Source organism: Hyperolius riggenbachi, chromosome 9 (assembly GCF_040937935.1).
Source record: "Hyperolius riggenbachi isolate aHypRig1 chromosome 9, aHypRig1.pri, whole genome shotgun sequence".
In the NCBI taxonomy this organism is placed as follows: Eukaryota; Metazoa; Chordata; class Amphibia; order Anura; family Hyperoliidae; genus Hyperolius; species Hyperolius riggenbachi.
In genome coordinates this window covers 98,054,481-98,075,875 of record NC_090654.1, presented here as the reverse complement: position 1 = coordinate 98,075,875, position 21,395 = coordinate 98,054,481, and the positions used below count along the sequence as shown (strand labels likewise).

General features: G+C 44.5%; 1 protein-coding gene across 5 annotated transcripts in view; it reads right to left on the bottom strand.

Moving 5' to 3' along the window:
• Nucleotides 1-21,395, bottom strand: part of ADAMTSL4 (ADAMTS like 4) — a 318,711-nt gene that overhangs the window by 25,949 nt on the left and 271,367 nt on the right. For all 5 annotated transcript variants that reach the window (XM_068253243.1, XM_068253245.1, XM_068253241.1 and 2 more), the window contains exons 10-12: nucleotides 9,428-9,536; nucleotides 7,173-7,424; nucleotides 2,595-2,724 (exon numbers count right to left, since the gene is read on the bottom strand). In XM_068253243.1, coding sequence (XP_068109344.1) covers nucleotides 2,595-2,724; nucleotides 7,173-7,424; nucleotides 9,428-9,536 — 491 coding nt within the window. The remainder of the gene's footprint in view (nucleotides 1-2,594; nucleotides 2,725-7,172; nucleotides 7,425-9,427; nucleotides 9,537-21,395) is intronic.

The window sequence follows — 21,395 nt, the reverse complement described above, 5'->3', positions numbered from 1 at the left end:
ATAGGGGTGTCTTACTTTCTTGTTTGCTCTGTAAAGAAGCCATATGAAATAATCAGGAATCAAAGGCGAAAGTGAGCCCCTGACACCAGATTTGTCTGAAAAGTTTTAAGACCTCACTGTCAGAATCTTAGTGGGATATAAGAAGTTTTGCCAGAAAAAGTACCAAAAAGTAGGTGAAAAAGTACTATCAAAATTATTTTGAATATTTTTCATGGCGGCAGCCCCAGGACCGCCTAACGACGATCGGTGTAAGGTCCCTGGGGCGGGTATTGCAGGAGATTGCGAGCGCATCTCCACATGAATGACGGAGCAGAGCTCCGCCATCAGTCTCCCAGCGACAATCGCAGCTAGGAGACTGTTAGACGGCGAAACTGCCATCTAATTAAACTGTACAGCGCTGCGATGTAAGGCAGCGCTGTACTGAGGACAGCAGTGTGACACAGCTGTCCCCCTTCATTGGCTCAGGGGTGATCCGCTGTCATAGGCTGAAACCTATGACAGCCGATCACAGTGATAGGCTATGGTGCGCCCAAAACAGTACATTAGCCTCAGATGCCCACATTTCCTGATTCCACTTGACATATCGTTGCTTTTTGAATTTCTATATATTGTAAGTCTGCTGTGCTTTAATACGCTGTTATTGCTAATAGCATCCACCAGAGGGCAATATAAGCATTAGGTTTCCAAACGTCATTGGGCTTCACGCGTCCCATTCCAGCTATTGCTTGTCAGTTGCAGCACCAAGACAAACTTGGAATGTAATTTTATGCTGAAATACTGCACAGTAATCTGCTTGCAGCCGGTTAATTAATTTTCAAAATGAGAACTTAAGCGATTTGTGTGAGATCTCTTTAAAGTGACACTGAAGCTGAAAAAAACAACTCACAATATAATTAATTGGTTGTGTGGTACAGATAATTAATAGAACATTAGTAGCAAAGAAAATAGTGTCATATTTTTATTTTCAGGTATATAGCTTTTTTTTATTGCATCATTCTCTAATGATTGCAGTTTCCACACTACACTCAGCATTTTAAATGATTTCACAGAGCAGGCTAATGACCCTTTGAACTTTTCTCTGCAGAAAACCCATAAACAAAGAAGAAACAATGAGAGACAGTTGAGATAAGAGCTTCAAAAGACAGTGCTGTCCACAACGCAGAGCTCACTGAAGCTCTTTTGCATAGATAACAACTGAAGTTTCTTAACTCTTCCTGTTCTGGAAACAACATGAGACTCATATCATTCTTAGCAGTACTACACATACAAATCATTATATCGTAAGTTTATTTTCACTTCAGATTCCCTTTAAACTACCCAAAGCCTGAAATAAAGTTTTTATCTGACCTGACTTAAAATTTTCTGAGATAGAATGAGAAAGTGATAAAGCACCTGTCAGGTTTTTATTCCTACTGGTGTACTGTTGGGGAAAGTACCCCTCAACTCCTGAGCCCATGTCTCCTGTTAATTGGACAGAGTGAGAAGAAATTGCCTCCGTACATATACTGTATGTTCAGCTATACTGTATTTTTTGTGTTGCGGTGGGGATGCAATGCTCCTGCCGCATGCCACTGCTCATTGACTCCAATGATTTCCGCTGCGTCACCGCGAAAGTCATACGGTAACACGCTGCAGACTATGGAAGCTTCCGCCACAACGCGATGCAACAAGCATGCAAGAACCCATACATCTGAATTGCTGTGTTACTCTGCAGTAAAACAGGGCAACGCAATGCACACTTGCCATGCAAGTGTTAAATGGGCCTCAAATGTTGTTACTGCTTTCTTTGCAAAGGCACCTTGTATTTCAGTGTTTCTCAACTCAGTCCTCAAGTACCCCCAACAGTGCATGTTTTGCAGAAAACCACAAACATTCAGGGGTGAAGTATTTCCTGTCTCAGCATCATAGCTCATTAACTTCCTCTGTGGATTTCCACAAAACATGCGCAGTTAGGGATACATAGCTCACAACTGTCCCTCTTTCGGAGGGACAGTCCCTCTTTGGGAGCCCTGCCCCCCTGTCCCTCTTTCCTCCTCATTTGTCCCTCTTTCAGGACTTTGTCCCTCTTTCTATGTAAATATATGTATTTTTTGCTTAATAATATGTTTGATTGACTCTAAACTTTATTCCCATCCTTTAAATTGATATATTTCTTATTGTTAAATATTGTTCAATTATTAATATGAAGGAAACTGAACCAGGATAGAAAGCACCAGTGTGGTTTGAATTATGAAACATCATAATTTTCTTATGAAATCTTTATAGCGTGCGTGACTGGGTGTGTGTCAGGGGTGTGGCTAAAGGTGTGGCAGGGGTGTGGCTTACGTGTCCCTCTTTATGATCTCAAAAAGTTGGGAGGTATGGGGATACTGGGGACTGCGTTGAGAAACCCTGTTCTATTTTACTTCCTTTAATGCTGGTAAACATACACCTAGGATGTGACAAGATATGGCAGGTGTGCAGCCATTTTGTAAGAAGGCAGGTCCTGCATTTTGCTGGCAGTGAAAGAGTAAAGGAGTGTTCTTTCTGTCTCCTGTGTCACAGCTGTGTGGAAAGCAGTGTTATTTTTTACATATAGGATATTTTGTGCTTACAAGGCAGGGCAGGGCTGAGTATTGCAGGCCTCCTCCTGGGGGAACGGCTTGTTTGATGGATCACACTCCTCCTCGTTAACCTCATCCATGGAGCTCCTAGAGACACACTGATATATGGGATACCAGAACCCTGAGGAGAAAGAAGAATTAACAGTTCCATAAACATGGCCGAGGTCTCAACAGTGTCTCCAGGCAATACATCATATCACTGAACTGTTAACAGTATCCAGACAGCACTGCAACTGAAGCCCATAGAAATCCAACCAATAACTGGGACCTGATGGAAATAAAATTCTGTTTTACCACTGGTGCCTACTATGCAGCCTTACCGCTGGTGCCTAGTATGCAGCCTTACCCTAGTATGCAGCTTTACCACTGGTGCCTAGTATGCAGCCTTACCACTGGTGCCTAGTATGCAGCCATATCACTGGTGCCTAGTATGCAGCCATATCACTGGTGCCTAGTATGCAGCCTTATCACCAGTGCCTAGTATGCAGCTTTACCACTGGTGCCTAGTATGCAGCCTTACCACTGGTGCCTAGTATGCAGCCTTACCACTGGTGCCTAGTATGCAGCCTTACCACTGGTGCCTAGTATGCAGCCTTACCACTGGTGCCTAGTATGCAGCCTTACCACTGGTGCCTAGTTTGCAGCCTTACCACTGGTGCCTAGTATGCAGCCTTACCGCTGGTGCCTAGTATACAGCTTTACTGCTGGCGCCTAGTATGCAGCCTTACCACTAGTGCCTAGTATGCAGCCTTACCGCTGGTGCCTAGTATGCAGCCTTACCGCTGGTGCCTAGTATGCAGCCTTACCGCTGGTGCCTAGTATACAGCTTTACCACTGGTGCCTAGTATGCAGCCTTACCGCTGGTGCCTAGTATGCAGCCTTACCGCTGGTGCCTAGTATGCAGCCTTACCGCTGGTGCCTAGTATGCAGCCTTACCGCTGGTGCCTAGTATGCAGCCTCACAGCTGGTGCCTAGTATGCAGCCTCACAGCTGGTGCCTAGTATGCAGCCTTACCGCTGGTGCCTAGTATGTAGCCTTACCACTGATGCCTAGTATGCAGCCTTAACAATGATGCCTAGTATGCAGCCTTACCACTGCTGCCTTGTATGCAGCCTTACCACTGGTGCCTAGTATGCGGTCTTACCGCTGGTGCCTAGTATGCAGCTTTACTGCTGGTGCCTAGTATGCAGCCTTACCACTGGTGTCTAGTATGCAGCCTTATCACCGGTGCCTAGTATGTAGCTTTACCACTGGTGCCTAGTATGCAGCCATATTACTGGTTCCTAGTATGCAGCTTTACCACTAGTGCCTAGTATGCAGCTTTACCACTGCCTAGTATGCAGCCTTACCACTGGTGCCTCATGTGCAGCCTTAACAATGATGCCTAGTATGCAGCCTTACCACTGGTGCCTAGTATGTAGCCTTACCACTGGTGCCTAGTATGTAGCCTTACCACTGGTGCCTAGAACTACCAAAAGGTAATCACTGAGAGAAAGTCATCCTTTCTATCACTTGAGATTGCAAATGCAGTTAACAAACCAGCCCAACTGTTCCGCACAGTGGGAAAACTCTGCAGCCCGGCATGTCAAAAATATCCAGTCTTCAAAGAACCTCTGTGACCAATTTGCCCATTTCTTCTCAGACAAAGTCTCCGCTATAAGGTCCGCCATCCAACTTACAGCATCTGAACCTAATATAGCGCCGAAGACCATTAGCAGAGACAACATAACACCTTGGTCAAACTTAAAAGAAATTGATGAAGAAGTCAGATCAAGCATCCTCCTTCACCTCCGCCAAACTACCGGTGACCTGGATCCTGGCCCTACACAGTTCATGTTGAACTGCCCTGACCTGTTTGTACTGGTATTACCCAAACTTGTAAACTGCTCGTTACAATCAGGGATATTTCCTGCTTTACTAAAGGAAGCAATAATCAGGCCTCTCCTCAAAAAGACCTCCCTGGACCCAGATGCAATGACCAGCTACAGACCTGTCTCTAACCTTCCCTTTCTGGGTAAGCTAATTGAAAAAGCCGTATATCTCCAGCTAGAAGCCAAAATCCTACAAAACAACAGTTATGACCCATTTCAGTCTGGCTTCAGGAAACATCACAGCACTGAAACTGCCCTCATCCAAATATGCAACCACCTGCTCATGGCAAGAGACAGAGGAGAGTGTTCCATCCTCATACTGCTAGACCTTTCTGCAACATTTGATACAGTTGACCATGACATCTTGATAAACAGGCTACAGGAATACTGCGGCATTGATGGCATAGTTCTTCAGTGGTTGGTTCCAATCCTTCTTGAGTGGCAGAACCCAAAAAGTGTCTATGGGGCCCTTCCTGTCCACCTCTGTACCACTTAAGTATGGGGTGCCCCAGGGCTCAATCCTTTTTCCCCTGCTTTTCACGATTTACATGTTACCGCTTGTAAAACAAATCCAAAAACATGGCCTGAAATACCACTGCTATGCGGACGACACCCAACTATATATTTCCTTCAAGTCTGGTGTGACAGACCCAACTCTAACTATAAACGCCTGCTTACGCGAACTACAGCAATGGATGAGTGACATCTGGCTGAAACTAAATGCAGACAAAACGGAAGTCCTTCTGATCAGAGGGCAGCGCATGACAACAAAACAACTTAACTTGCAGTCTTCACCACTGGGAATAGGAGGCACGGATCTACACAGCTCTGATCATGTGCGTAGCTTGGGAGTTCTAATTGATGGGGATTTAAACTTCAGAACTCACATCTCTGCTGTGGTGAAATCATCCTATTTTCACCTGAAGGACATTGCAAAAATCAAGCACCTCATCCCCCCAGAAGATCTACCAACCTTAGTTCATGCCTTCATTACCTCCCGAATGGACTACTGCAATGCTCTCTACACTGGCCTTCCAAAAAAAAGGACTTGTACCGCCTACAGCTGATACAGAATACTGCTGCCAGACTGTTAACCAACCAACCCCGTCACTGCTACATAACGCCAGTCCTGCACTCCCTTCACTGGCTACATATAGAATGGAGGGTCCTATTCAAGATCAGCCTACTAACATTTAAATCACTAAATAATCTGGGCCCTGGATACACGAAAGAAATGTTGCAACTGCGTAGCAATCCCCGCAATCTCAGATTTACAGGTTCTAATAATCTAGTCATACCCAGAGTCTACTTGGAAACTTTTGGTCCCAGAGCCTTTTGTCATGCTGCTCCTACGTTTTGGAACTCCTTACCTCAACAAATCAGGACAGCTCCATCTCTGGACGTGTTTAAATCCAGACTGAAAACCCACCCGTTCAGTTTGGCATTTGTAGAAATATAACTTTTGTTGTGTGAATACTCCATCCTACTACCAACTACTGAATCAGAGAGCCTAAGCACTTTTAATCCTATGGGAGAAAAGCGCTGTAGAAAAGTTATTGTATTATATATAGTATGCAGCCTTACAACTGGTGCCTAGTATGCAGCCTTACCACTGGTGCCCAGTATGTAGCCTTACCGCTGGTGCCTAGTATGTAGCCTTACCACTGGTGCCTAGTATGCAGCCTTACCACTGGTGCCTAATATTATAGAAACTTTTCAGGCTCATATTAAAGAACTCAGTGAAGCATCAGTCTTTAAAATGTGGAAAGCTGTTATATGCAAGTAGATAATTACAGCTTTAAAACTGTACTCTATTGACTTCTTCACAGTTGCAGAAGTCTTCTGGGGTCCTAAGCCCTGTTCATTTGAAATCACCCGGGCCATAATCACCTATAAGAAATCAATGACTTTCTGCTAAGCTCTGGGATCTTAACACTAATTCAGAATTAGTCCTGAGGATGGTGGAGAACATCAGAGGTGGGCGGGCTGAACTTCTAGAAGTGCTGGAACCCGAAAGACCTTCAGGACTCAGGACAACTTCATTTTGAGCAAGAGACACCAAGGAGATGTAATGATGGGATTACACGGTACGTTTTTGATAAGAATCGTTCCAATAAATGCCTTCGATTTGTTTCCGCTCGATTTCTTATAGAAGTCAATGGAAAAAAGATAAGAAAAATGAGTGGAAAATAAGAGAATCGAGCAGAAAATCGAATTGCTAATAGATCGCGCGCCGAATTGAACGCAAAAAATGTACAGTGTAATCCCAGCATCAGGATGGCTGCTAGGAAAAAAGTTGAACATTTTTATCGCTAGTTTAAATCTCCTTCAAAACCAAGAAGCCTGCAATCCAGAGAATCAGACTTTTTTCCTTCATTTTGAATTCTGACTGTAGTTTTAACTAGATAATGTAAAATATAATTAATTATAACAGCGCACACGCACGCACGCACGCACACACACTAAAGCGCACCTGTCATTATGCAAAAACCAACATATACAGGGGAGGCAAATGGCAGTGGTGTTATATGTTGCCATTACTCAAGCCTTAGTGTGTTATGGAAATGTTAAGATCAACCCACAAATATGTTGCGATAAACGCATATGTTTGTTTTTATGTTATTGGGAAATGTAGTGGTTAGGTGTCACTACCACTATCTACAATGCCAAAAACCGGTAAAGGTGCAGCGGTAATTACCTTTGCCACAGGTCACGGAACATGGTGTGCTGCCCACTCTCCTCCAGAAAAACTGTGGCTGCTCTGGCCAATAGTGTATGGGAGGGGCAGATAATGGTGGGATGCGGATGTTGCGCTGCAGAGTTCCCGGTGCCCTCGGGGGTGGTGGCTGCCAAACCTGGGGAGGGGGGACCACATTATGCTCTTCTGTAGGGTGACCTCGGGGACTTGTCTGCTGAACAGATTCACTGGACGGGACAGACCTTGAAGATCCTGCAAAGAAATAGCAACTGTCAAAAAACTGAATATTTTACAAGTAGATACTATTAATTAGAATTACTTACAGTTTATTAAAGAACTCAAATTCAAATGATACTTTTCTATTATGCAGCAATGCCAGGACCAATCCTGATGGTCTTTTCTGTCTATACTGAGCTCCTCGTGTTAAGGTAAGATGGGGAAATATTTAGAGAACTTGTAGAGTGTACTTACAGTTCATAAATACCAGTAAGCAGATTTAGGTTTACTGTCCGTATGAGTGCTGTCTTATCACATCAGGCTGTACAGAAGGTAGAAGTTTAAAGCGAAAGTATTTTTAACATTTATTTCCATTGCTATTTTTATTATGGGTCTATTTAAGTTATTTTTTTAATAATAATATATAATAACAATAAGGCATATTTTACTTTGTGTTTAGCCACTCCCCTCCGACACATGCTACTGAGGTAGGGTACCAGGTGAAGTGCTAGTCATGCTGGGAGCTGATAAGTTTCTCTCTTCCTTTCTGCAGAAGCTCCCTCAAAGGAAAGGTGCTGTGTGTGAGTGAGTGTGTGTGTGTGTGTGTGTGTGTGTGTGTGTGTGTGTGTGTGTGTGTGTGTGTGTGTGTGTGTGTGTGTGTGTGTGTGTGTGTGTGTGTGTGTGTGTGTGTGTGTGTGTGTGTGTGTGTGTGTGTGTGGGGGGGGGGGGGGTGGTTCGGAGCACATGATTCATGTAACGGTGCCCTGGACAGCTCATGGTGATATTTACATATCCCCTCCTGGATCTTTTTTTTATTTGTTTTCATTTAAAGATAATAATGCTCAGGGTCACACAGCATCACAGGGAGACAAACACTTGTGTAGGTGTACATCCCCACGGCTAATACACATATTCAGGAGGAAGGGGCTGGAGGAAGGAGCTGGCTGCCGATTGACACATGCCAACCAGCATATGGAAGTACACTCCACCAGACAGCAGACATAAAACTGACAACATGGCAATAGTAAAATAATAAGGTTACTAAGACAGAGTACTAATAATTATCATCTTTTATGGTTCACTTTCAGTTACAGAGAGGCAGTGCTGAGGATTTCAGTGGAGACTGGCTACATGTAGATACACAAGCACCTTCTAGCTTGCGAATCCCAAAATTAATATTGCAGTATCTGTGCATTGCTGCTCAGAGACTATTTGAAGAAAAACCTATTCAATCTATAAACTGAGTTGTCATTTAAAGTGGATCTGAGATGAACTTTTACTCATTGCATAATTGTGTTCCTTTCCTATAGTTTATTGGGCATTCCTCAAGCCAAATACTTTTTTGTTTTTGTTTTAATACTCTAATTCCCTATAAACGAAATAAGCCCCACCCACAGTTTTCAGAGAGCCTCGGCAGTAGCAAGGGCTCATGGGAGCTCAGTCTGGGCAGGAGGAGGGGGAGGTATTACTAGCCAGAGATTTCAGAGGCAGAGGGGAGGAGGGAGGAGGAGGGGAGATTAGTTTTTTTTCAGCCTGAGTGCTGATGGTGCAGATAAGCCTGCCTCTGTGTAATGTTTACAAACAACATGACTGCTGTCATTGTATCACAGGAAGAAATAATCATATTCTTTTAAAGCAGTATGTAGACAGATTTGCTGTTTAAACCATCTAAACTGTACATAAGATATATAGACAAGTTACTTGTAATAGTTAGTTTTTCATCTCGGATCTGCATCTAAGAAGACAGCATTGTATTGCTGAGCTGTATTATCTGCTACAGTATCAACCACAGAACTGGCCGAGCACCATCAACCACTCAATAATACAGTACAGTACTGTGTACTCAGTGTGCAGTAAGGAACTCAAAAGTATATACAAGAGTTGAACAAGAACAGTAGTTCCCTCAAAGACCGCACCACTCAGAAATAATTATAATATTTCTGAGTGGTGCGGTCTTTGAGGGAACTACTGTTCTTGTTCAACTCTTGTATTATCTGCTACAGTCGCGACATACGAGCAGTCATCACAGTAACTCCTACCATGCTCCTGATGTGGGACGCTGGGGGCGTGGCCAGAATTGTCAGAGCTGGACGGGGAGGAGATGAAGTACTGGAAGGACACTCCTGGATTGTCTTGCTGAAATATCATCTGCAAGAAACAAAAGATAAATTGTAATGGATATTCAGAGTTTATATTTATCACTGGAATACGTAACAGACCAGTCTTGATGCTGAAACTATACATCTAAGTAGCTTATTTAGCTCTAAGGCCCCGTTCACACTTGCGGTTGTTTGCCAAACGGACCGGATGACCTGACCGGATCCGGACCGGATCCGGATCGGAACCGTACGGTTCTGATCCGGATCCGATCCGGTCAGGTTGCATCAGGTGTCCATCAGGATGCGATCCGGATCCGTTTGGCAAAAGTAACGTTAAAAACAAAAAAAATGTTGGGGTCTGGGAGGTCAGCAGAAGGGGGACCTGTGGAATCAGGCCCTCTGCTGTTTAGCACTCACCTCCACCTGCGACATGCTGCCAACATCTCCGGATCCGGATCCAGCTGTGCTGCTCCACTCCAAAATGCTTGCCCATGTGTCCCCATCCAATATCGCCGCAACAATCCCCATAGGAAGTGGGGTAGAACATCCGGATTTCTCAGCCAGTGTGTTGTGCGCTCTCCGGTTCCCATTGGTTTGTATTGGCCGGATGGTGCAGTCCGGCTCCGCCCCGGATACGGCTGCCGGAGGAGCCGGATGAAAAAATAGCGCATGTTGGAACGGAGGCCGGAGTCCGGATCCGGCCCGGATCCGGTCCAGCTCCGGTTCGGCAGAACGGACGCATGTGAACGGACGCATAGGCTTTCATTGCTATGCCGTGCGTCCGTTCCGTCCGTTCTGCAAGCGGTGCGGCTCCGGCACGGCGATTCCGGAGGGCCACCGCAAGTGTGAACCGGGCCTTAGGCACTTTTTATATTTGTGAGTGTAGTACCCTCGTCCAAATAAAAAATACTCTTAGTCTGGGGTAAGGACATTAGACTATGACTATAGTAGGAATTACATTATGAGATCCTCTGAGGAACACTTAATGACATGACTATGGACTCTGTGAGGGGCATTTACGAAGGGCTGATGGAGCCAGGACAGGAGTGATGTCACGCTATGGCTAGGTGAGTGGAAAAATGCCCTCAGCCAATGCTCAGCTGAATCAATACACCAGGGTGATTGATGGCCGAGGGTGGTCGGACGCTGCGCTACCCATGCTGGACTCTTGGAAGCAGTGGTCGTTATCAGCCACCTCAGCTGAGTTTCATCTAGTGTGTGTACAGAGCTTTAGACTGTGGTATGGACCTTAGACTATGACTATGGTAGGGATTGTGTGATCCTCTGAGGGACACTTAGTGACATGACTATGTGCTCTGCAAAACATGTCAGTGCTATATAAGTATAACATAACATTAAAAGCATATTTAGCTTGTAGTAATAGTTCTGTAACACTAGGTGGCAATATACAATCTTTAAACATATACATGTTCATAGTGTGGCCATTCAATCCATAACTACTTACACAATATTACAGAGAGTGCACAGACAAACATGCTTGGAATCCTTCCTGAGCCCATTAGACAGATCAAGAGAGCTGAGAGATTTTAAGGGTGTTCAATGAAATCTACAATTGCAGGCTTTACTAAATTAACGCTTATTGTGTTCTGGCAGGACATATGAGAAGAAAGGTATGACTTCTGATCTTTCTTACCCACAATATGTCATGCACCTTGAATTCATAAAATCTCTACCACCCAATTGAATGCCTAATAACATATATACTTACATATTAACGTCTGACAACAACTTTTTTGGGAGTTAACAGGACCACTGATGTGTTACTCAAAGAGCTAGAAACACAGATGTTGCCCAAGTCCCCAGCGTCTAGAGAAAGCAGGTTCCCAGGAGGTGAATCCGTACATATTTTTCACTTCCAGAAGGACCCATTATGTCCTAATATCCATATCTATCCACAGTAGCATAGCAATAGTGGATGCAGAGATTGCAACCGCACCGGGGCCCTTGGGCCAGAGGATCACCCCCTCAACCACAGTATTAGCTCTCTATTGGTCCCATGCTGGTAATGATCACCTCTATGCATGCTATGACTAGTTGTACTGTTCCCCCTCCCATTCTTGCCCCTCTGACACTATGGTTGTCTTTAGCAGGTTTTGGTGCACAGTATCAATTGTTATGTATAGTGGGGGGTGGGGTTGGAGAATGTAAAACTTGCACTAGGGCCCATAGCTCCTAAGCTGCGCAATTGTCTATCCAACATAGCAAAGAACAACGAAACAAAATGAGATCAGTTACCCGGAGAAACCAATCATATTTCTGGGGTTAGCAGAAACCAGGATTTGGATTGGCTGCCCCAGAATAACCACATTTGCTCCAGCATGCTTTACAGCTGTTTCAGCCTCTAGAGTTTCTGTAGCTGCTCATGCTGCTATAAAGAAAACTGTGACATTTTGCAATGGTAGGAGCAGTCTGTAGTGTAGATTTTTTTTAATATATTCCACACTGAAATATTTAAAAACTTGGGGGTATATTTAAATCATTTTGAATATGCCCCTGAGTTCTACACTGCAGGTTGCAACAATTTAAAAAAAAAATCTATTTTCAACGACCTTTCTGATCAGATTTAGATCAGAGAGTGGCCTCTCTTTTGAGCATTGATTACTGTATGGCCAACGTAACACCTTTTGCATGTGCCACCATATTAGTTAATAATAAGTGATGAAGACTTGAGCCTGAAGTTGCCTGCAATTTGATTTATATTGCTCTGTAATATTAAGCGGCTGTGCTATAAACCGGCTGTTTTGAACATTTGTCTTTTTAAGGACATAAAGGAATGAATTGTATCATCACACCAGGTCCTGAAGTAATGCATTATGGGTGGTTGTGAGTCTAAATAATTGAAAGCCTTCTGCTTTAATCCGAAATGGTACTTAAAAGAAAGAAAAAAGACAAAACACTACGAAGGGAAAGTTTCCAAGTAGGTAGAAAATCACACTTTCCACACAATTAGCTCTTCACTCAGTGGAAGGATATGAATCATGCTGTTCACTAAGACCAGCAGCAGCTCTGAATTGTTACCAAGTAGTGCACGGGTCAGTAAAACAGGGCAGAGGACTTGGCCATTCAGCTAATTACAAAAGCTGTCATGGAACGATATCATCATCTGTCACCCAATCCTGTGCAAGCACAAAGCCTCAATGGCGTTTTTCACTTTTTTGCTGTTTTTGCATTGTTTTGAGAACTGTGTTTTGTTAAACTCTGAGCGCCCCTTGTGCAGGGATCATAGGAAGCTTCAGTGATATCACAAATGTATTACATTCAGTGGAGTCATTTCTATACAATTAGTATCCCTAGTTGTGTCCCAAGTCTGGCGCCACAAGCTGATGTCCTTTGTTATTCCTTGAAGGCTTTAGTTCAAGAGAAATAGAGCACAGGTTATGTCAATATAGCAGGACATAGCTGGGACATTACTAAGTGTCAGGGCCTAAAGGACAACTGAAGTAAGAGGAATATGGAGGCTGCCATATGTATTTCCTTTTGAACAATGCAGATTGTTTGGCAGTCCTGCTGATAATATGCCTCTAATAGTTACAGCCATAGACCCCGAGCAAGCATCCAGATCAGATGTTTGACTTATGCTGGGAATACACGTTGCGTTTTTGCCTTCGTTTTAGCCTTCGATTCGTTCGGTAAACGAATCGAGTGTTGAAAACGTATGTGAAAATAGTCATAATCTCATTATAGTTTCGATTAATAGACCCCAAAAACGAACGACTAGTGATCGAACATGTTTGATATTATCTCTCTTTATCCATCTAATCGAGCCATTGGTAGGCTTGATGGCTGTTCAGATCGATTATATATTCGTTTATGCCGTCCGTCCCTGTAAAAAGGGATTTTCGTTTCGTTTCTTTGCAGCCTTCGATCATTGGAAAAACGAAACCATCAGAATCGAAAAAAAACCCGAAACCGTGGGTGGTGATATTAACCGTATGATCGATTATTTCGGGATCGAAAAGGACAAAAGGCACAATCGAAACGAAGGTTTAAACGAAGGCAAAAACGAACCGTGTATTCCCAGCATTAAAGAGGAACTTCAGTGAAAATAATCTAATAAAGTGTTTCATTTTTACAATAATGATGTGTTTGCTCATTGTAAAGTATTTCCTCTCCCTGATTTACATTCTGACATTTATCACATGGTGACATTTTTACTGCTGGCAAGTGATGTCACTGGAAGTAGCTACTGCTTGCTTTTTTGGCAGTTGGAAATAGCTACTATTTCCCACAATGCAACAAGGCTCCCACATCACATCAGTACCTTAATGCTGTGAGGCACTGACATCACACTGTGGGAGGGGTTTCACCACAAAAATCAGCCATTCAGAGCCCCCTGATGAACCATTTGTGAAAAGGAAAAGCTTTCTCATGGAAAAGGGGGTATCAGCTACTGATTGGGATGAAGTTCAATTCTTGGTTACCGTTTCTCTTCAAGTTTGATAGCATTTGCAGCATGCTTGTTTTAGGTGTGTTATTACGACACTACTGATGGAGGAAAGATCAGCAAGGCAGTCAGGTAACTGGCATTGATTAAAAGGAAATAAATATGACATCCTCCATATCTCATCTCTAACTTCAGTTGTCTTTTAATAGAAGGAATTTATAGTTTCCATACATTAATTGGGCACCTTGAAATTGAAAGCTAACAGGCTAAAATGGGGCAAGGTGGGGGGGTGCAACTATCCATAAGTAATAATAGCTTAGCTTCATTTAGTAAAAATGGGAAAGATTTGAAGCCACATTTTTAAATGATCAGTCATTTCAATTGACGTCCCAATCAGTCAGAAAAACAAAGACACTGTAGACACGTGTGATGGCTTTTCCAAATAGATTTTTTGTATTCGATCAAGTTCCTGTGGTTTCATGTATACATTTAACTGTCGGATGCATGTGTACAGTGCAGCATATGTAGGCGCAGCCAACTTATCAGCATGTCCAATCACAAAAAAGCCTGTTAAGTGTATGGCAGTACATTTGGAGAAAGACTGAACTAGAATGGATTGCAAGGAGAAAGACTCTACTCTCTAAAAGAACATGACAGCATGATTTAGGGTATATACACATATATACTTATTGTGTCTTCTGCCAGGATCAAGCTCACTCCCTTGGTTGACACTGTGGGGAATGCACTGCAGGGCCGGATTACTGACCAGGCAACAAAAGCAGTTGCTTGGGGCCCCATTCAGAGTCAAAGGGGCCCCATCAGCACATAAACAAGCCCTCGCCATCCTGTCAGCGGTGGCTGGATGGTATAATGGTTAAAGGGACTCTGAGCAGTGCAGTAACTATGGAAAGATGTATATCATTTTAAAGCTCTCTTTCTCCCCTTTCCAATGATATATAAAGTGCCGCCTTATGCCTTTTAGTTTTCGCTATTTTCGCGATCGAAATCGCGGCCATGGCAATTTCGATTGCGAAAATAGCGAAAACTAAAAGGCATAGGGTGGCAGTTTATATATCATTGGAAAGAGGAGAAAGTGAGCTTCAAAATGATATGCATCTTTCCATAGTTACATTGTATTACACAGGACGACTTTTCTCCAAAGTCGGCAGCTCGATTCAGCACAATGCAATGAAATATAAGGAACCCAGGGGGATAATTACAAACATCATGCTGGTAGGTGTGAGGATGTAATTAATTAGTTGTGTGGGTATGCTTAAAGTGAATGTTTACCGGATAAAAAACCAAAAAGTCAGATACTCACCTAAGGAGAGGGAAGGCTCGGTCCTAATGAGCCTTCCCCCTCCTCTCCCGGTGCCCGGTCCCGCGCAGGATCCCCCGTGGCAGTATTCGACCAGTTCGGTCAAATACTGCCACTTCCGCATACCTTCGGGAGCTTTCGGAAGCCTTCGGGAGCACTCGGGCTCCCGATGACGCGGCCGCTCCATATTACGCATGCGCGAGCGCCCTCTATGACGCACTCGCGCGTACGTAGTATGGAGCGGCCCGTCTTCGGAAGCCCGAGTGCTCCCGAAGACCTCCGAAGTTCCTGCAGCGGCGGACGAGAAACGGGGGAGCCAGCGCAGCACCGAGGGCACCGGGAGAGGAGAGGGAAGGCTCATTAGGACCGAGCCTTCCCTCTCCTTAGGTGAGTATCTGATTTTTTCTTTTTGAATCCGGTACCCATTGGCTTTAAAGGCATAACCACAGGCACTGCTCGGAGTCCCTTTAAGGGCTCTGCCTCTGACACAGGAGACCAGTGTTCAAATCTCGGCTCTGCCTGTTCAGTAAGCCAGCACCTATTCAGTAGGAGACCTTAGGCAAGTCTCTCTAACACTGCTACTGCCTATAGGGCGCGGCCTAGTGGCTGCAGCTCTGGCGCTTTGAGTCCACCAGGAGAAAAGCGCGATATAAATGTTATTTGTCTTGTCTTGTCAAATGCTGCTGTGCGCTGCTGATTGTCTTCAGAGCCAGGCTCTCCTCCTAGGTCCCCCTCCTGCTACTGTGCGCTCTGCCACTGCCCACTCCTCCCTGCCTTCCCACAGAGGACCACAGCTGCAGCAAGAATGATAGCAGCAGATGGCAAATGCTCACTCATCTATCCATGATCCAAGCGATAGAGATCCTGTCATCTGAAACCCATCTGTCTCGTCTACAGTGCAGCCGCTCGCTCTGAACTTCCTGATTCTCAGATCAGACAGGAAGTAGGAAGTAGTAATAGTAGTAGTAACAGAGCGGAAGCACTGTAGAGGAGACAGATGGGCTCTGGATGACGGGAACTCTATTGCTTGGATCGCAATAGGTGAATGTGAGTCATCTGGTGCTGTCATTCTCCCCCGCTGCGGCTGCCTTCTCTGCTGGACTATCGTATTCACTGGGATGGAGGCTGCATGGTGGCTGTCTAGTTTGGGAGGAAATCGGTTGTTCGGTGGTGGGGGGTTATTATGTAATTCTGTCTGGGGAACGGCTTCCGGTTTGGAGGTGTCCAGAGCTTTCTGCTATTGCCAGGCTGGAGATGCAGGGGGAAAGTGCTGCTGCTGTGATATCTGGCGCCCTCTTCACAGGGGTGCCCCAGCCCCTGAGTGCAAATGTCCCAACCATTCATCTCTCACTCTGCATTTTGCCGCTGCTATTCCCTGCATTGTGTACCCACAGAGGAAAGCAGGCTGTTGCCCATAGCAACCAGTAGCTCGGCTGCCCCGGTGTGTGCGGCATGTTGCTGTGCAGCTGCATCTTCGGATTGTATTACGACATGATGGGGGGGCCCAACTCAGTTACTTTGCTTAGGGCCCCATTTAGGCTTAATCCGGCTCTGATGCACTGTACAGATGTGTCAGTCTGGTACACAATAGTAATATACTGTATACTGTTGCCATGGAGAGGGAAGGAGGGGGTGATGGTGTGGCACGTGATAGAGTGGCTCCTGGTAGGCGTGGTAAGGAAGAGAAGAGTTAAACTCAGCCATGTCTGTCACTTAAAGACGCAGCATGGTGGATCTTTTTGCGACCTTGTGGGACACTTGTACACACATAAAGGTGCCCATTAACGGTACAGTTTTTCACTAAATGCGATCTTTCGATGCAATTTCAATGATTGTAACTAATCTGAAGGCAATTATCGATTGTTCACATTTACTGAACGATTCTTTCTTCAAATTCGATCATAAAATCCAACTTTTGGATCGAATTTATCCTATTTACGTTCCTTATCGATTGCCTTCATAAACAGCGAATGTTCTATACACTTCGATCGTTAAAATCGCATCGAAAGATCGCATTTGGTGAAAAATTGTACCGTTGATGTGCACCATTAGATTCTCAGTCAAGGTGGCCCCAAATAGCCACTTCAGCCAAGTTCCATCTAGTGTGTATACATAGATTTAGACTTGCATGCCCCATTTTGTCACATGGACCGACAGCTAGTGATTGAAGTATGACACTGATTTAAATATTACGTGGGCAAATTTGGGCTCATCACTAGGGGCGCCATTGCTGAAACTAGTCCAGTACAGCATCACCCTATGTTGATCAAAGTGTCAGACTGTCCACTACCACGTTGCCCCTCCGGATCCCTGCCACTGCACCACTTGCTGGGTCACCCATCTTGCCCTGCTACTCTCCCCGACCACACACACACACACACACACACACACACACACACACACACACACACACACACACACACACACACACACACACACACACACACACACACACACACACACACACACACACACACGAAAAAAGCAAGTGCTGTGGGGGAAGTGGGTGATCCAGAAATTGCACTGGAAAGTCTTAATATTCATTAGTGGATGTCTCTCATACTATGGTTTAATTAAGGTTCCAAATGAAGGTTCCAAACAACTGCATCAAATTGAAAGGTGGCTGGAAATCATGGGGTAATTATTATTATGCACTCAAACAGGTCTGATGTCTTCCTCAGTGTCTGGTGAAATTTGCCTTCTTAAAACAGAAGGAAATTTTCAATAATTAAGCTATAAGTGAACATTTGTTGTTACCTACAATGCACCAACACTGAATATGCAAATTATCCCTTTTTGCCCCTGTAAGCAAGGCAAGCATCCAGAACTGCTGGGCTATAGCAAGCCTATAGCTTTAAATATTACACAGCCAGTGTGGTAATGCATTTTGCCTCATGGAATATATGTTTGCCAAAATAAAGAAGAACTACATTTCTTTAGAGGAGGTCTTTAAGGCAAAAGGTTTTCTAAAATTCTGCAGCTTCCAAATAAAATGAAATCTTGGATTGCCAGGAAAAGTGTTCTTTTTACTGCCATTTCCAAACATGGAAAACAAACTAATGTGAAGCAAAGTATTTAAGGTGCTGCTGGAACGAGCAACATGAGGTATTTCCAGAATGAAAGCTGGGGTACTTTATCCTTGGCCACCGGCCACATCTTCTTGGCAATACTTATATTGGGCTCTGGTCATCAAGTATGACACTCTGGAGAAAGAACTGTCTGTATTACTTATAAAACAGCAATCAGATATTTCTTTTGAAAGAACATACGGAAGAATGATGGCCATAGCCAGATCCGAGTAGCAAGCAGGCCCCTGACTTTTCAAACATTTTCAAACAAGCATACAGAATTCCTGGTGTAAGATCAGCTTAGGACTGTGAACAGAATGGCCCTGATTCGGTTAACCTTTCTCCTGAGTTTTCTCCCAGATTATTAGTAATATCTAAATCAAAATCATTTGGGACAACAAATTTTTAAGGATACCTCAAGCCCTTTTCAAAATATATAAAAATGAGGGGAGAAGGCATGTGTAGGAGGCTCTCCTCATGCCCACCCCATTCTCCTCTGTCCCCCTCTGATATGGTCTAATGTCCTGCTGAAGCTACTTCAGGGTCAGGAGGGTTGGTGAGCACTGAGCAGGCGATGCGATGCGTGTCCTTGATCGTGTCTCCGGGAGCACTCTGGGCATGTGCACTACTTAGTTGTGACATAGTTCGCATGTGCAAAGCTCACCGACCCGGAAGTAACTTCAGGGAGACAGACCATAACGGAGGGAAACGGAGAACAGCAACAGTTGAGATACCCTATAGGGATCAATAACCTCTACACACTGTATTGGAAAGCTCTGCGTTGCTTGCTTAAAATACAGCTTAAATGACACTTGAAAGGGAACCTGAAGTGAAAGGCATGTGGCGGCGGCCATATTTATTTCCTTTTAAACAATACAAGTTGCCTGGCAATCTCTTTGGCTGCAGTAGTGTCTGAAAAGCATCACATTTATTGCATCATCTTAAGGTCCACGGGGTTCCCGAGAGGCGACCACACCTCGGGACACACACTTAGCACAGGGGACCATTCTCTCAGCATCACAGATACCTGGATTAAATCATCACTTAAAGAGAACCTGAGGTGGGTTTCTGACATCAATATTAGGACACAGAGGCACATTCTGCATACAATGCCCAGCCTCTGTCTCTTTACAGTGTGCCCCCAGGCTCCCTCCGGGCTCTGCTGTCCCCCTATATAAAAACCGCCAGGCTAGCGACACGCAGATGGTCGCTAGTCGGCTGTTAACCTTTAGGCTGCCACTCCGTGCCGCTCCCCTGCCTCCTCTATAGTGCGGCTCCCTGCCTGCGTCCCTTCCCTCCGGGCCTCCGTAAGCTTCCTCCAATCGGCTTACAGGAGGCGGGGAAGGAGGGGACGCAGGCTGGGAGCCACGCTATAGAGGCGGGGGAGAGGTGCTGAGTGGCAGCCAAAAGGTAAACAGCTGACTGGTGACAATCTGCGTGTTGCTAGCCTGGTGGTTTTTATATTGGGGATAGCAGAGCACGGCGGGAGCCTGGGGGCACACTATAAGAACACAGAGGCTGGGCATTGTATGCAGAATGTGCCTCTGTTTCCTAATATTGATGTCAGAAACCCACCTCAGGTTCTCTTTAAATGGCATTTTATGCATCTATATGTATGCCTCTGAAGAAGCGACCTCCAGCACTGAAACATGCGTCTACTACTTGATATTCTTCATGTTATATGAAACCAGAAGAAATTTATGGACCCCAAGATGATGCAATAAATGTGATGCTTTTCTGAATACTAAATGACTACAGTTTGCTCCATTTAAACCTCATATCTCTACAACTTGGCTTTTGTACTACGAGGGGGAGGAACTTGGTTTGTAATTTCAGGCTTTATATCACTCTTGTTTTTACCCATCCCAAACGCAGTCGTTTTCTTCTTTCAGCATGAATGAGCTCACCACAAGCTTGGCATAGGGAGTAATACGGAAGGTGAAATCCACATCACCTACAAATCACTCAGCAAAGTCTAAGCCGGAACACTTCTTAGCCCAAGAGATAAATATTAAATTAAGCAGCTGTCTATCAAAGGAGAGAGATGACTGCCTAACAGTGTCTGATTTGTGGGATATTTATATATCGGAACAGGGTGTGTGCTCTACAATCTTCCCACTCTCATCAACCAGACAAGACTCTACCTGATGCTGCAAAGTTATTGCAATAAGGTTTAATGACCTGTCAAGCCCACCTAAAACTGCCATGTCAAATGTTTTTGGCTGTTGGCAAGCTTCATCACAAGCTGGAGTGAGGATTATGCTAGTGAGATGTCCTCGCAAGAACTGCCGGCACTACAAATTCAAATATGAGAAATTCCTGACAGACGCGAATAAACAAACAATTCTGTAAAGCAACTGTAAAAGTGTGACGTGGGGTAGAGAAATTATAATGGAAGTCATAAGCCAGTCTGTCCTATCCAGGAGCTAGTAGGAAAAACTTTAGGAGCCAGCTCCTTTGACAACTATTGGAGTAAAACTCAAAAGTTAGGTGTCAGGTGTAATTTTAACGGAGTCTAGTCTTCCTGGCTACTTGAGGCCTGTACACACATGTGGCTAATCTCACCCAGTGGGGATCGGGACTCACTGGGCCAACACAGTACAGACACAAAGTTGTGAGGGGCAACAGAGCAGCAGTGGCAAGGCTTCACACTGGTCTGGAGAGAAAGATATGAAAATCTCATTGGTACGTCAATGTGCAAGTAGTGGGACAAAGTCATCGGCTCAAGTTGATTTGCCTGCGGATCGCATGCAGGGAAGTGGTGGTGCTTTGGGGGTCAATGTATACACGCCGTTATTGGTCGTCTCAGCTGACTTTAATCAAGTGTGTGAACGGCGTTTTAGACTTGTCCAGCTCTCATATGTTGTCTTAATTATAGCCTTGCAGGAGGGTCTGGAGAGAAAGATATGAAAATCTCACTGGTATGTCAATCCACTGAAGCCCACCTAAAACTGAAATGCAAATTTATGGAACTTTAAATCTCCTATATGGCTCTTTGGATATATGACACTCAAAACAGGTCAGGAAAATTACAAACTCTGTAAACAATGTTCATAAGTTTTGTTCAGGCTCTTTTGATATCCAATCACAGTAAAAATACTGTAGGATGAGAGCAGT